Source organism: Ahaetulla prasina, chromosome 3 (assembly GCF_028640845.1).
Source record: "Ahaetulla prasina isolate Xishuangbanna chromosome 3, ASM2864084v1, whole genome shotgun sequence".
Classification (NCBI taxonomy): domain Eukaryota; kingdom Metazoa; phylum Chordata; class Lepidosauria; order Squamata; family Colubridae; genus Ahaetulla; species Ahaetulla prasina.
The window spans coordinates 20,985,188-21,000,292 of record NC_080541.1 but is presented as its reverse complement, the minus strand read 5'-3'; the positions used below and the strand labels follow the sequence as shown (position 1 = coordinate 21,000,292).

Sequence of the window (15,105 nt, the reverse complement as noted above, 5' to 3'; positions counted from 1 at the left end):
ATGCAGGAGGCGGACTAGGCCATGCCCACCATGGCCATGCCCACCCACAACTGGGCAGAGAACCCATGCTAAAATTTTTGAAGCCCACCCCTGGGTGTTTCCTCCACCCACTTTCATGGCCTTCAGAAAGAACGTAAAGACCCGCTACTACCAACTGGTATCGGAGTGGAAGAATGGTATGCCACCATGGGGGTAATTGGCAGCATGAGGGTACTTCCTTGCTGCTGTATCTTAATAGCCCAGTTTTTTGTTTTTTTGTTTTTTGAGTCTGTTTTAACTCTGGGTTTAATTTATGCTTTTATACCATGGTATGTTCATTTATTGCAAATAAGAGTCACTTAGGTAAGATGGGCGGTGTAAAAATGTGATTAATAAGCAAAGAAAGAAAGAAAGAAATAGTCCCCTGAAGCTGTAATTGAAGCAATCAGTCTTGCTTGCTATCTGAAAATCAGTTTTCCTACTGTGATGGTCATGGTCCTCTTTGAATGCCCACTAATTAGGAACCAGATTATTTATTGCATAAAAAGAATAATGTACGTTCAAGTCAAAACAAGCACTTCCTTAGCTACGCTTAATTGCTCCCCCCTCCTTGCCTTTGAGTTAATTGTGATTCCTCATGACTGCCTGGACAAGTCCTTGTAAAATTTTCTTGGCAACATTTTGGGAAATGGTTTGCCCTCTTGCCTGCTTCTTAGGGCTGAGATTGAGGATTGGCTCAACCTCCCCCAGCTGTCTTTATACCTAAGGCAGGACTACAAATCATGGTCTCTAGTTTATAGTCCAGCACCTTTTAACAACAACAACATTAAATTGGTTCTTACATTTAATTGTAGTCTGTTTTTAAAACTAAGGAAGTCCGCTTGGGAATAGTGGAAATATTGCTGTCCTGCCATTGTCCCAGGCCTCAGTTTCCCCAAACACCTCGAGGGTACTTTGATTTTCCCCTCTTCCTCTAATTTAAGAACAGGGAGAATAGAAACAAAAACCACTGCCTTGAACCAGAATCCACTGATTGGGTCTTGCAGAAATAGACATTCCCACCTCTCACTTCAAAATTAATATTTAAAATAAAATATTTGGATCCCCATTCCGTCAGCATCTTTACAATACGTGCATTTGTCTGGTTGTATGAAAATAAAGTCCTCAAATCTCCCCAAACACTTGAATAACTTCAGTTGGGGAAACGGTAGCTACAACAACATGAAGCCACCATTCCTCTTAAAGGACCTGAAGCCCAAAAGCCAGGAGGTATGATGAAATAGAAAGACATGCAAATGGTATAATAGGATGCTCATAAGTTGCGCACACCCCCAGCCTTGAAAGTCAAGAGTAGCTTTATGGTTGCTTTGCTGTAGCTGTCCCAGAAATAAGTTCACTCAATTTTTGATCATAATCAACAGTGTTGGCCTTATAGTGGCCCAGAGCTCACTTTGATATGATGCGGAATCTTTTGATAAAAGTGCCTTATGCTTGTTTGCTACTCTCCATATCACCTATTTCTGTCTCTAGACTTATATTGGGTCCTCCTAAACTTTAGGTTTCTAGAGCACTTCTACTCTTTTCCCCATGGAAAACTGCTGCTTCGTGCATCCATGATGAATACTCTCTGAGATCTGTCCGTATCATTTTCTCAGTCTTTGTTGAATCTAATTCCATATTTATTCTTAAAAGAATTAAACAGAGCTTCTTATCTGTTAACCAGGAGGAAGCGCTCTACCAACCATTAGGAGAACAGTCAATATAACTAATAAAAGATAAATCTTGCAGCCATAGCAATATAAGTATCTTTGGTTAACCTTCTCCTTGGCCTTCTCTCTCCTTTCTTCTGTATGGACAGGTCTCGCCTTAACTTTTATTTTGGAAAACAACTTTAAGCCAGAGGCAGGTTCAAGACCTGAAGTCCCCAAAATTGGCATATTGATCACTGATGGGAAATCCCAAGATGATGTCATTCCACCTGCAAAAAACCTGAGAGATGCTGGTGTCGAACTCTTTGCCATAGGTATGTATTGCAGGAATAGTCATTGAATTGAGGTTCTAGAATGTGCCTACCGTAGTTCAGTGCAGGATCTACAGCGTATGATGTACTTACAGCAGGAAACTTGTGATTCCTAGCTGTCTAAACTCAGCAGTAAAGTAGTTGAATTTTGGTGGTGTGAATTCAAGCTATTTTAGGGGTCCAAGTAGAGGAGATTGTTTCAAAACTGAATGGTTTCAAAGATTGTTTCAAACTGAATGGTTTTGATTGTGCAGATTGTTTCAAAACTGAATGGTTTCAAAATGATTGTTTCAAGTTTCGAACATGTGTTTTGGTCATGAAACATTTTGAATTTGGAATGGACTTGTGCCAAACAGAGCATCTGTTTTAATTTGAAATGGAGTGTTCCAAAGTTGAAACATTAGCTCCATTCCCAGTCACGTCTTTAACCTCACCAAATCTTGGAGAAGGGACCATTAAGCTACCCAAGACCTTTTTAGTGACATCACTTGCCTTAGGTTGGCTTCTTGTGTCCAGAAAGCTGAAGGTTGAATCCTGACCGTAAGAATCACAATATTGCTAGCATCAGTTGATAAGCATCTATCTTTTGTTGATATACCTCCAGAAAAACCACACACACAGTTTGAAGGCAAGTTGTTTTCCTGAGCATATTGATCATTGATGAACTGATGTCCACCGTAAACAAATTCTGTGTACATATTGACAACATTGTCCCCAGATTGGTTCATAAATCCATTAAAAAAAAGCCATAATAGATTAATTCACATACCACGCTAGATCATAAATGCCGGCTTATAATCACAATGAGTTGTGGTCACACACTGTGCTAACCAAAATCAAAGATTTGTTTACAAAGTGATACCCAAGCCAAGCTATTTTATTATCATAGGTTATTACTTGGTTGTTTCTTCCTTTGATACCAGGTGTAAAGAATGCTGATGAAAATGAACTGAAGGAGATTGCTTCAGAACCACACAGCACTCACGTCTACAATGTTGCTGACTTCAGTTTAATGAACTCCATTGTGGAAGAACTGACAAAGACTGTGTGCATGAGAGTTGAAGAACAAGAGAAAGAAATCAAAGGTAAGAACAGCCAGGAGAAATTCTCTTTTCAAAGGACATATAATGAATGGTGTTAGGTCAGGCTAATAGCATATCTCATCCAGCTTTCTCTTGCTACATGGCCAACATATTATGGCCATAGTGACTAGCAGCCATTACTTTCTTCATGAATAATTCTTGAATGTGAACATGATAGCCATCAGTACATCTCATTTGAACTAATTTTCTGTGCTGGGTAAAAAAATCGTCTTCCACTTAATTTCTCCAAAATGTGTTTCTTCTGGTGTTGATCTGAGTTTTTATGGAGTTGTCTGCCAATAGATTGTCTACAAGATCTAGAAAAGTTAAGAATTGAACAAGATGATCATTTTGGGGTGGCTGAAATAATTGTTTCTCTGATTTCTAGGTATGTTTAGTCTGACTAACTAGGCATAACTAGGGTATGTCTAGCCTAACAAAGAAAAGGATTAGGGGTGACATTACAGCTGTCTTCCAATATTTGATGGACTATCACAGAGATGAGGTGGTTGACTTATTCTCCAAAGCACCTGAGGAAGAAGAAATGGGTGAAACTCCTTAAAGAGAGGTCCTACCTAGAACTAAGGAGAAATGTCTTGATAGTGAGAGCAGCTTGCCTCCTGGATATGTGGGTGCTGCACAGAGGTGGAATTCACTTGCCTTCCCTACCAGTTTGCAAATGTGAGCGCATGTCTCCGTGCAAGCGTTTGGCCTTCTGTGCATGCTCTCTGCTCGCACATGCCCCTCCTGCGCATGTGCCCAGCCCTGAAAACATGGCTAAATAGGATGGCATTATGTCTGGATGGGTGGGTGGAGCCTCCCGCAGTCGCCGCTACCAGTTCGCCCAAACCGGACAGAACTGGCTGAATCCCACCTCTGGTGCTGCATCACTGGAGGTTTTTAAGGAAAGATTGGACATCCATTTATCCAGGATGGTATAAGGACTCCGGCTTTGGGCAAGGGGTTGTATTAAAAGATCTCAAGGTCCCTTCCATCCCCATAATTCTATATTCTGTGTCTAAAACTTTAGGATCATTGGTTGCCACACTTGGAGCACCTACAGATTTGGTCACATCTGAAGTGACAGCCAGAGGATTCCGTGTGAGTTGGACTCATGCACCAGGCAAAGTGGAAAAGTACCGAGTTGTCTATTACCCCACCAAAGGAGGGCAACCAGAAGAGGTAAGGAAGTAACAATCACTGTTTGTCCTGAGGGCAAGACAAAAACAATGGGTGGAAGCTTGTCAAAGAAAGATGCAACCCCTAGAAGTAAGGAAAAATTGTTTGACAGTGAGAGCAATTATCCAATGGAACAGCTTGCATCCTGGAGATGTAAGGTCTCTATCACTGGAGATTTTCAAGGAAAGATTGGACATCCATTTAATTGGTGTAAGAGTCCTAACTTGAGCAGGAGGTTGAACTAGAAGACCTCTGAAATTCCTTCTAGGCCTTCTAGACTCTATGATTCTATGAAACTATAAGCTCCCGTGATTGTGTTAAGCAAAATACATTAATAATCACTATTAGAAGTGGTGACCAATTAATCCTGCACTTCTCTAATCCAGGGGTCTCCAACCTTAGCAACTTTAAGACTTGTGGACTCCAACTCCCAGAATTCTGGGAGTTGAAGTCCACAAGTCTTACAGTTGACAAAGTTGGAGAGCCCTGCTCTAATCCATGTTCAAAATTTTTCTTTGGGGAACGAATTACAACCTGTTTTCAAATAAAGGAGAAACCCTGCTTTGTGGTCATTTTAAAAGTCTGTTTAAATGTGTCTTGTCTTTCGTACAGGTGGTGGTAGATGGAACAGTTTCAACAGCAGTACTGAAAAATTTGATGTCTTTAACTGAGTATCAGATTGCTGTGTTTGCCATCTATATTAGTTCTGCCAGTGAAGGTCTCCGGGGTACTGAGACAACACGTAAGTGACAAAAAAGAAACATGGCAATATTTTAAGTTTACGTTAGAACTACCTAATTTTGCATTGTAAGTGTATATCTGCTGATTCCAGATATAAACCTACCCCAGATGAAAACCTGTTGGACATGGGAAGAAAAAGTACATTTAACAATAATTCTGTGTTGATTTTTGGCTGGAATCAGAACTCCTAGAAAACAGGGGGCTTAATCCTTCCCTTCTCAGCCCTGATCTATTTAGAAATAACTCTTCCTTCTGCCTTAGCTGCTATCAGCATCAATGGGAACCTTTTCCGCCTAAGGCCAATAAGAAAAGCAGGAAGATTTTCCAAAGGATCGCTGATGTACTGAGAAAAATTCAATTTTAACCCTCACTTCATTCAAGTTCTGTCCAGATGTGATGAGCTGGTAGGGTTTACCATCAAGTCAGTTTGCATAAAAATGCAGTTCTGATTTCAGGGTAGGTTCTGGCATTTACTTCCATGCATCAAGAGGTCCTCTTGACAGCTATATATCAAAATGACCTCCTTCCTTTAAGGTCAGGCTTTTCCTGCTTCTATTTTGGTAGAACTTGCCAGCAGTTCTTGTTGCAAGTTGTGGAGATAAAGGCAGAACAGCAGGCCTTTTGATAAGAGTCTTCACTCCTCACTCTGTATTGCTGAATCTTGACAGCAACTTAGCTGCCATTTTCCTATTTGGCGTCAGCTCTCCTATCAGACACAAGAAATCAGGAACCAGGGTTGTTGAAACGAGTACAAGTTTATTCTGTGCATCTTCTAAACAAGAATCTGAACTACTAACGGTCAAGGCAAATTGGCGATAGGTAAGAGTCAATGGAATTCAAGCTGAGCTGGACTTAGATCTTTTGTGGATGTGAAGGGACTCCAAACTGATTATGTGCTTGACCCCTCCCTTGGGCTCAGCCTGGTCATCTCCTATATAGCCCTTGAGCAGAATCAATTAAGAGCCTTGATGGTGCAGTGGTTAGAGTGCAGTACTGCAGGCTACTTCTGCTGCCTGCCAGCTGCCTGCAATTTGGCAGTTCAAATCTCACCAGGCTCAAGGTTGACACAAGGTTCTATCCTTCCGAGGTTGGGTAAAAGGAGGACCCAAATTGTTGTTAGGAATATGCTGACTAGAGAGGGCTGTAAAGCACAGTAAAGCGGTATATAAGTCTAAGTGCTATTGCTATTGCTAAATTTCTCCTGAAATTCTGAAATGGGTTTGAATTGTTCTACATTTGGACCTGGTGGCATGAAGACCTTTACCTGCTTTCTGAGCAGTGCATTTTAGGGATGGTGCAGATGATGTCACAAGGTTTTCATTCATATTTCTGAGTTATGGGAGAACTAAAAATAAACACTCTACTCTTCCTTTGTTTCAAAAGTGCTTTTTCAAAAGGCAACTGAACTTTGTGACCTGGTAGCGGTGTTCCAATATCTCAGAGGCTGCCACAAAGAAGAGGGAGTCAAGCTATTCTCCAAAGCACCTCCTATTCTCAGAAGTATAAGGAGGAGGTGGAGAATCAGACTTGCAGGAATCTGTTATTGTTAGACAATCTCAATCAATGGTTTAGCTATTTTTGGAATTGGTTTCCAGGTCTGGTTTACCTAGGGGGTGATGACACATTATGGCCCCATTTTCTGAGCAAACTTGAGTGGGGTTGTATTGTAGAAGAATTAGAAGTCTAGCCTAGCGTTTGATCGATCAGAGAAGGTTAGGAATTGGTTAATGATGAGCTCCATGGTCCAAAGCACATACTATCCCAGTAGCATCATTTCTCACGGCACCTGGTGCTCTTTTGAAGTCAAGTTCTGACTCAGTCCAGCTGTACGTGTTTCTGATTCCACTACTGCCTAAGGCAGCACCACTCCAAGCAGAGTTTTTATTTAATTTTTGCTCAAGTGTCATAAAGCAATGCTCTGAAATAAGTAAATATTAATCATTCCAGGTAACATTTCAAGAGGGAAAAAAATGATGTTGTCACGGAGAGAGATTGGAAAAATATACTATATTTGACCTTGCTGCCAGATAATAGCAAATGAAAATGAAAAGATCGTGGATTCAGGCATGACATACAGTTTTGAGAGAATGCAGCCGTTAGCAGCTGAAGTAAATACACGGAAGCCTTGGGTGTGAGCAACAGGGAAAAGGATAAAGCTAAATGCATTTTTGTCAGAATTCAGAGAATGGGGGCCAATAAGATCTCCGAAATAGCCCCCTTCCTTTTTTTTACAATGTGCCTGAGTTCTGCAGAATTTCAACAGAGGTACACACCCATATTGTCACTGTCCATTGATCAGCAGAATATCTCTGTGCAAATTCACTTCCATCCTCATGACATTCAGGAAGCTATTAGAAACCTGGCTATTCTCCCAGGGTCTCGGGTGTCAGCCCTCCCAAGTCAATTAGACAGGAAACACAACCAGAAACACAACTAGACAAGCTAAATCTACTTTATTGTAAGGGCATGTTAATAGTCCTTCGGGAGAAGGGCGGTATAGAAATATGATTAATAATAAAATAAATAAAATAGAATCTTGCAAATCTGAAGGTACAAACTTCCTACCATCAATTTGAACCATCTGATCAATTAGGGCGGGTCCTTTCTAAGTTTCTTCCTTTGATAGCTAAGTCCTTGAGGTCTACCCCTTCTTTTTGTCTGACTGTTTCCTAGGCAGTGTCTCTTTCTCTTGTCCCCCAAGGTCATCCATATGGTCTATTACAGGGGTCTCCAATCTTAGCAACTTTAAGCCTGGAAGACTTCAACTCCCAGAATCCCCCAGCCAGCTTTGCTGGCTGGGGGATTCTGGGAGTTGAAGTCCTCCAGGCTTCAAGTTGCCAAGGTTGGAGACCCCTGGTCTATTACACCAGAGGAGAGTGAAGGTCACTAAATTCAAGGTGCCGCTATTACCTTATAAAGCTGTACAAGGCTTGGCTTTGGCTTTATAACATTGAGATCAGGGGTGAAATGCTAGCGGTTCGGACTGGTTGGGGAGAACCGGTAGTAAAAAATGCTACCGGTTTGGGTGAACCAGTATTTCTGACAATCAGCTGGGCGACGATCAGCTGTGATGCACAATTTATATTAACTAGAATCGTCGCATTTCCTGCTTTCTAGCTAATCTAAATCGCGTGGCACAGCGGATCCCCCCCTCGCTGTTCTACGTACCTTTGTAGACTCGGAAAGCTTCAAAATGTTCTTTTTTTAGCGCTGTGTGGGCGCGCCTTAGGCAGACTCACAGAATCGCTGTGCATGTGCTCGATAGCAGATTCACAGAACCAGTAGCAGACTTCAGAGGATTTCACCCCTGATTGAGATCTAAGTATTCAACACCTCACAGATTTGCTATCCATGTTGATTTCAGTCACATCCCAGGCAGAAGAGGAGAAGGAGGATGAGGACTGGTTTAATTCTCCATTTTGTGTTTTGGAAATAGTCATCCCCAGTCTCTGAGAGTGGCCATGCAGGTTAACAAGAGTTGTAATTTTATTTATTGCAGTGGAGCAATTATCTAGCTATCCAAAATGACCAAATGAGATGGCAGAATCAACCTGTTTACGTATTTTGAAAAGAACTCTTTATTATTAGTTGCAAGAACTTCTGTTAGAAAAAAAGAATTCAAAGATTTGTTGCTCAGACTATACAAAACAATACTGAGTTTAAAACCATTCTGGTTGTTGCTGTTCTTGTAAGCCTTCTCAGTGCCTGCCTTTGAAAAAAATAGGTGGCAACACTCTTTTGTATTTTTCCCTCTGCAGTTGCATTGCCAATGGCATCTGATTTGGAGTTGTATGATGTCTCGCACAACGGTATGAAAGTAAAGTGGAAGGCAGTAGCTGGTGCAACTGGCTATATGATTCTGTATGCGCCCCTCATTGATGGCTTAGCAGCAGAGGAAAAGGAGGTGAGAGAACATAGCATCAACTACGTCTTGTGAACCTGCTTCAAAGAGTGGGCTGAGGTTCTTGAAAACCTAATGTGTAGAAGTCCTTATTTTCAGTTACAGTAAATCATTATCCCTATGGAAGTATAGACAGCCCACCACTGGAGTGCCATGGGCCTCTGTCCTGTTGTTGAAGAGTTTTGTTAATGGCCTGGATGGAGGGTAATGATGATCACATTTGTAGAGGACCCAAAACTATGAAGAGTGGCAAATATTTCAAAAGAGAGAGAGAGAGAAGATCCAATAAGTCATGTAAAACTCTTTTTTTCATTCATTACGTTTGCTAAAGATCTTACGTTACATGAGGTGGTCAGGTTGGGTTGGGTCCCATACTCCACTCAAACCAAGAAAATTGAGTTGGACTGTGGAATGTATAGGCTTTTCACCATTAAACATGGAATTTCCTGATAACGACCCAATTCAGAGACTATTCTAAGAGTGCAGAGGAAAATAAGTTTATTTTGTTTTGAAGAGCCTATACATTCCACAGTCCAACTCTATCTTCTTGGTTTGAGTATGGGACCCAACCCAACCCAACCCAATCCAACCATCTCATGTAACATAATGAGTAGTTGCCTCAGTAGCTTCCCCAGACAGTGGGTCATCTCTTATGTCAGACTATCACCATCTGATGGAGGAGCTTGCCAGGATTTGGGTTAATGAATAGAGACAATTGGGAAGAAACAGTAAAACAATTAATTGGAGAGATGCAGGAGTCAGAACCAGCTGGGGATTAGTTGAAGCTGAGAACCCTTATGGTTGGTTTGATATTGAATTAGGTCAGGCTTAGAGATTAGTGATGAATCAAAGATCACTCTATGAACACCACTGCAGCGTCTTTTACTCTGAATCCAAGTGTCCCCATTGGTTCTACATAATCTTATGCCTTTTTGATAGCTGCTAATAACTTACGAAATGGAAGGTGCTCTATAAAAATTGGCCTATCATATTTATAGTACTCCACTGAGGTAAATGCAATTTCATTTTTCTGCTAAATACTTTCCTCTCCCTTTTTTTCAAAACCAAGCAGACCAAAAAAAAAAATCCCAGGAAGTTTAATTGACTCAAAGTCAGGAAGCTATTATTTGCTTATGAGTTTCTTGGCAAGATATATTTTATAAAAGGCTGATACAGACTTCAAGATGGACATAAGAGCCAATTTCAATGTCCCCCCCCCCTAAAAGTTTTAAATTTTTCTCACTCTTTTCTTTAAATATACATTCAAATCCACAGCACTGAATGTGATTTTAAAAAAGAAAAGTTCTGTACTAAGGTGCATTTTGCTGCATATCTCTTCAAACCTGGACATTTTTTGCTTGGGACTTGGCCTAGTTTACCATTTTTTGCAAATTAGTTTTTCTAATTTGCTGCATTTTTGTTCAAAACGTGTATGAGTTTTTAAACTCATACACGTTTTGTATTTAACTAGTAGAGATTTTTAAAATGTTGTCAAACTGCAGTGTACCATTCTGAGAAGTGTAATTTGGAATGACACTTCGCTTCAAGTGTAGAATATAATATGTTTGTGTCAGTGGTGGGATTCAGCCAGTTCGCACCTATTCAAGAGAACCAATTGTTGGAAGAAATCTTATTTTGTTTTTTTCCACTTTACTGGGCTAATCCTATAAGGAAGGCAGGAAAGAAACATTCTGGTGTTGTTTCTAGCCTAATCTTTATTGCCCTGCTTACAGAAACTGGTTAACCCTTATTACATTGTAACAGTTAAGGTGAAGTGCCCATCAATGTGAGTGACGTTGAGTTGGCCACGTTCACACGGTCACATGACCAAGCCATGCTTACCCAGCTGGTCATTAGGGCAGAGAATCGGTTGTTAAATTATTTGAATCCCACCACTGGGATTGTGTGCAGAAAATTTGACCAACATTCATAAGTAAAATTAAAATCAGTTTTGCCTAAGGTGTGGACAGAAATTGTATTCAGTGTGAACTGGCTAAAAACTCAGCCAGATTAAACAATGGACCTAGACTATCTCTTGATTTCTAGCGTGAAATTATGTTCATGCTTGTTCACATGGGAGAATTCTTAGTAGCATTAAAAAGGCATGTAAGATTCTAGAAGAGAATCTACTGAATGTATAAACATGTTTGGCTTTTTGTAAGGTATATAGCATAATCCCTCATAGAAAATTAATTGAAATAAAAAAATCTTCAGTCCAAAGACTTCAGATTTCAAGTAAATCTAGTCAACGTACTATTCAATATATTTATAAATGACTTGAAGAGTTAGATCTTCAGCTTCATAAGAATCTATTGACTTGCCCCTGTTGTGTTATTCTGGATTTTCTATAATAGGCAATCTACGGATAACACGTATAGTAAGAGTGATAAAAGTCAATTGTGTCTTTTCTTTTTATAGATCTGGAACTTTTCTGACTCAAAAGTATTAACAGTAATAATAATATAATAATAATAAAAGTGACATTTACAGTATTATGTCTTTAAAGGATAGCTGAACAAATGTTATGGAGAAGATTATATGAAAGTACAAAGGGACTTGTGTAATTGTGGCAATCCCAGTTGTACATTTCTGCCTTTTGGTCTAGGTTTCAGTTGGTGGGTTTTGATATTCTAGGATTTCTCACAAATTGGACAGCTGCCCATCAAGCCATTATAGGGCTAATTTGTGCAAATGATCCTCAGGCAGGACATAGTAGTATGAATCAATCCCTTGTTAATATCACAAATCCCGTTTTTCTTACTTTGACAGAAATTATTCTCTCTCTTGAAAAAGTTCTTCATCTTCTACTTATGCTTGCTACTATTTCATATTTTTTTTATAATGAACTCACATTAAAATACTGCATTATAACCCCTGTGATAGTGCAGTGGTTAGAATGCAGTATTGCAGGCTAACTCTGCTCACAGCCAGGAGTTCGATCCTGACCAACTCAAGATTGACTCAGCCTTCCATCCTTCTGAGGTCACTACAATGAGGACCCAGATTGTTGGGGGCAGTGTGCTGAGATTGTAAAACACCCAGAGAGTGTTGTAAGGAACTATGGAGTAATATATAAGTCTAAATGTTATTGTTATTGCTATTTTTATAGATGAAAATTGGAGTGAGCTCCACACATGTTGAACTTGAGGGTCTGCTACCCAACACTGACTATACGGTCACCGTATATGCAATGTTTGGAGAAGAAGCCAGTGATCCTCTTACAGGACAAGAAACAACATGTAAGTGTTTTTTATGTTTCTACTTGTCCCAAGAGTAAATTTTGAAAAGGCTTTCTGAGACTGAAAAATAATGCCTTTAAATTTTAGTAGAATGGTAATCCCAGGAGGCATTGTTTAGGGATAGCAACGTGAACAGCAACTTTGTGAAGAGCAGCTTCACTTTGTGAGAGCCCAGTGGCTCAAAGGTTAAAGACACTGAGCCTGTCAGCTGGAGAATTGACCGCCCAGGTTCAAGACCCAAGCGCCACTCAATGGGGTGAGCTCCCATTACCTGCCTCAACTACTGCTCACCTTAGCAGTTTGAAATCATGCAAATGTGAGTAGATCAATAGGTACCAATTCAGTGGGAAGGTAATGACACTCCATGCACCTTTGAAGTATAGCCATGCTGGCTACATGACCAAGGAAATTGTCTTTGGACAACGCTGGCTCCCTTGGCCAAGAAACTGAGATAAACACCGTACCTTAGAATCAGACACAACTCCCCTTTAGAACAGGGGTCTCCAACCTTGGTCCCTTTAAGACTTGTGGACTTCAACTCCCAGAGTCCCTCAGCCAGCAAAGCTGGCTGAGGAACTCTGGGAGTTGAAGTCCACAAGTCTTAAAGGGACCAAGGTTGGAGACCCCTGTTTTAGAATACTAGCCCTGTTGTGTCTGCGCCCCCTGAGCCGGGCCTGCTGCCAGAAAGTGACTTGGACAGTGAGGAGGAAGGGCTGTCAGGACTTACCTCGGGAGCACCAGCTTGCCTGGCTCAGCTCCAGGAGCCAGAAACAGGCCAGGTGGAAGAGATAATGAGGCCTCCATTCCATGACTCTCCCCCCCCAGGCCATGCCTGCAGACCCAGCTGATGGCAATCAGGCTTGGTTTCGTAGGCAGGAGAGGCGGGAACAACAGAAGCAAGGGTGGGGCAGGCCTAGGAAGTGCTGAGTTATAGAGCCACACCCCACAGGATATAAAAGGCAGCCAGAGCTGCTGTGTCTCTTTGTAACAGGCAAATACACTGATTAAGAGCTGAAGTTTGTTTCTAGGTGACTCACCAGCGTCGTGGAAGATAACGGAGGCTCTTGGCAGACGCTGGCTATTTTGCTGCCAGAGCTGATAGTGACAGCTAATTAAGCCATCATTCGGACAGAGGCAAGGGAGGACAGAACAAGCCCCTAGAGACATTGTTTAGGAAGGAACATGAAGAGCGACTGTGTCCCTTTAGTATGGTGCCCATGATTTCCTTTGACAACTTGTTACTATCTGATTATTATCATGTAGAGAAAGTGACTTCAGTGGACTATTCTTGCTTACAGTTTTTAAGCTTTTTAAGTTTCTTGAAGTTTATGTTCCTTTAAAATACCTTCCTTGCTTCCTATCTAAAATAGATGTGAGATAACATCTATTTTAATCCCATTGAATTTTAACTGCAGTCTGCTTTTTTACATCCTAATCTTTAATGTTTTAAAGTTCGTTAGTTTCCATACCATGATACCTTATCAAGAGTTGTTAGATTCCAGATTCTAGAATTCTCAGATAACTGAGTGGGAATTCTGGAGGTGAAGCCTAACAGAAGATGGGTATGATTTCCCTAAAATATGTATAGTCATATAACTCTTCATGCTTTGCCGAATTCCAGTGGAAAAAAATTGCTGTATTATCTTTTCAGCGGAGGGTTTTTTTTTTTTTGGCTATAATGCTACGAAAGGATCCAAACTTTCCATATTAAAATAGTTCGTAGTTTAAACAGACAACATGTGTTCAAATGTTAGTACCACTTTTAAAAAATAATTTATAACAGCTTTGGAAAACTGTGTTGGAGAGTGATTTGAGTTTTTCCATATTGGCTAGGTTTCCTTTAGTTGAAATTGTCATGTACTCACTGTTTCCCCACACGTAGATGCATATTGTGAGAACTGAATTGCATATTTGTCTTGCAAAGAACTGAATGTATGAATCTAATAGAGGTCCAGAGGAACAGAAAACTGAATTAATGCAAGAAGCATGATATCTGCAAAGTTTTCATTCCTAAATGTTTTTAACTCTGACCCCGAAATGTTTTGTGACATCTGGGATGGGAGAACTTACCTTTTGATGTTTATTAATGTAAATTGGAAGGGACGCGGTGGCTCAGGGGCTAGGACGTTGAGCTTGTCGATCGAAAAGTTGACAGCTCAGCGGTTCGAATCCCTAGTGCTGCTGTGAGCTCCCGTTATTTGTCCCAGCTTCTGCCAACCTAGCAGTTCGAAAGCACATAACAAATGCAAGTAGAAAAATAGGGACCACCTTTGGTGGGAAGGTAACAGCGTTCCTTGCGCCTTTGGCGTTGAGTCATGCTGGCCACATGACCATGGAGACGTCTTCAGACAGCACTGGCTCTTCGGCTTTGAAACGGAGATGAGCACCACCCCCTAGAGTCAGGAAGGACTAGCACATATGTGCGAGGGGAACCTTTATCTTTACCTTTAATGTAAATTGGGGTATTGAATTGGCCACCAAATTGATCTTCATGGAAACAGAGAGAGTGTTAGCATGGAGAAGGAAGATAGATTTTGAATGGATTTCGGCCTCCTAGGGAAATATATATATATATAAGCATGGGTAGGAACTGAGCCCCCCATTGCCATTTCATGGAAAGCAGGAGATGGGGGAATTTGGAAGGATTTGAGATAATCCAATGTGGGAACAAATTGGGGATGGAGCAGGGGTGAAATCCAGCAGGTTCTGACAGGTTCTGGAGAACCAGTAGCAGAAATTTTGAGCAGTTCAGAGAACCGGTAGCGGAAATTTTGAGTTGTTCGGAGAACTAGCAAATACCACCTCTGGCTGGCCCCAGAGTGGGATGGGAATGGAGATTTTGTATATCCTTCCCCTGAAGTGGAGTGGGAATGGAGATTTTGCAGTATTCTTCCCCTGCCACGCCTACCAAGCCACGCCCACCAAGCCAACCCCGCCCACCAAGCCACACCGACAGAACCGGTA

The 15,105-nt window shown here is 41.1% G+C and overlaps 1 protein-coding gene across 1 annotated transcript in view; it reads left to right on the top strand.

Annotated features, from left to right (window-relative positions):
- Positions 1–15,105, top strand: part of COL14A1 (collagen type XIV alpha 1 chain) — a 175,114-nt gene that overhangs the window by 44,538 nt on the left and 115,471 nt on the right. Inside the window, exons 8-13 of the mRNA XM_058177897.1 lie at positions 1,838–2,002; positions 2,923–3,084; positions 4,112–4,263; positions 4,873–5,002; positions 8,760–8,905; positions 12,012–12,141. Of these exons, the coding sequence (XP_058033880.1) occupies positions 1,838–2,002; positions 2,923–3,084; positions 4,112–4,263; positions 4,873–5,002; positions 8,760–8,905; positions 12,012–12,141 (885 nt within the window). The remainder of the gene's footprint in view (positions 1–1,837; positions 2,003–2,922; positions 3,085–4,111; positions 4,264–4,872; positions 5,003–8,759; positions 8,906–12,011; positions 12,142–15,105) is intronic.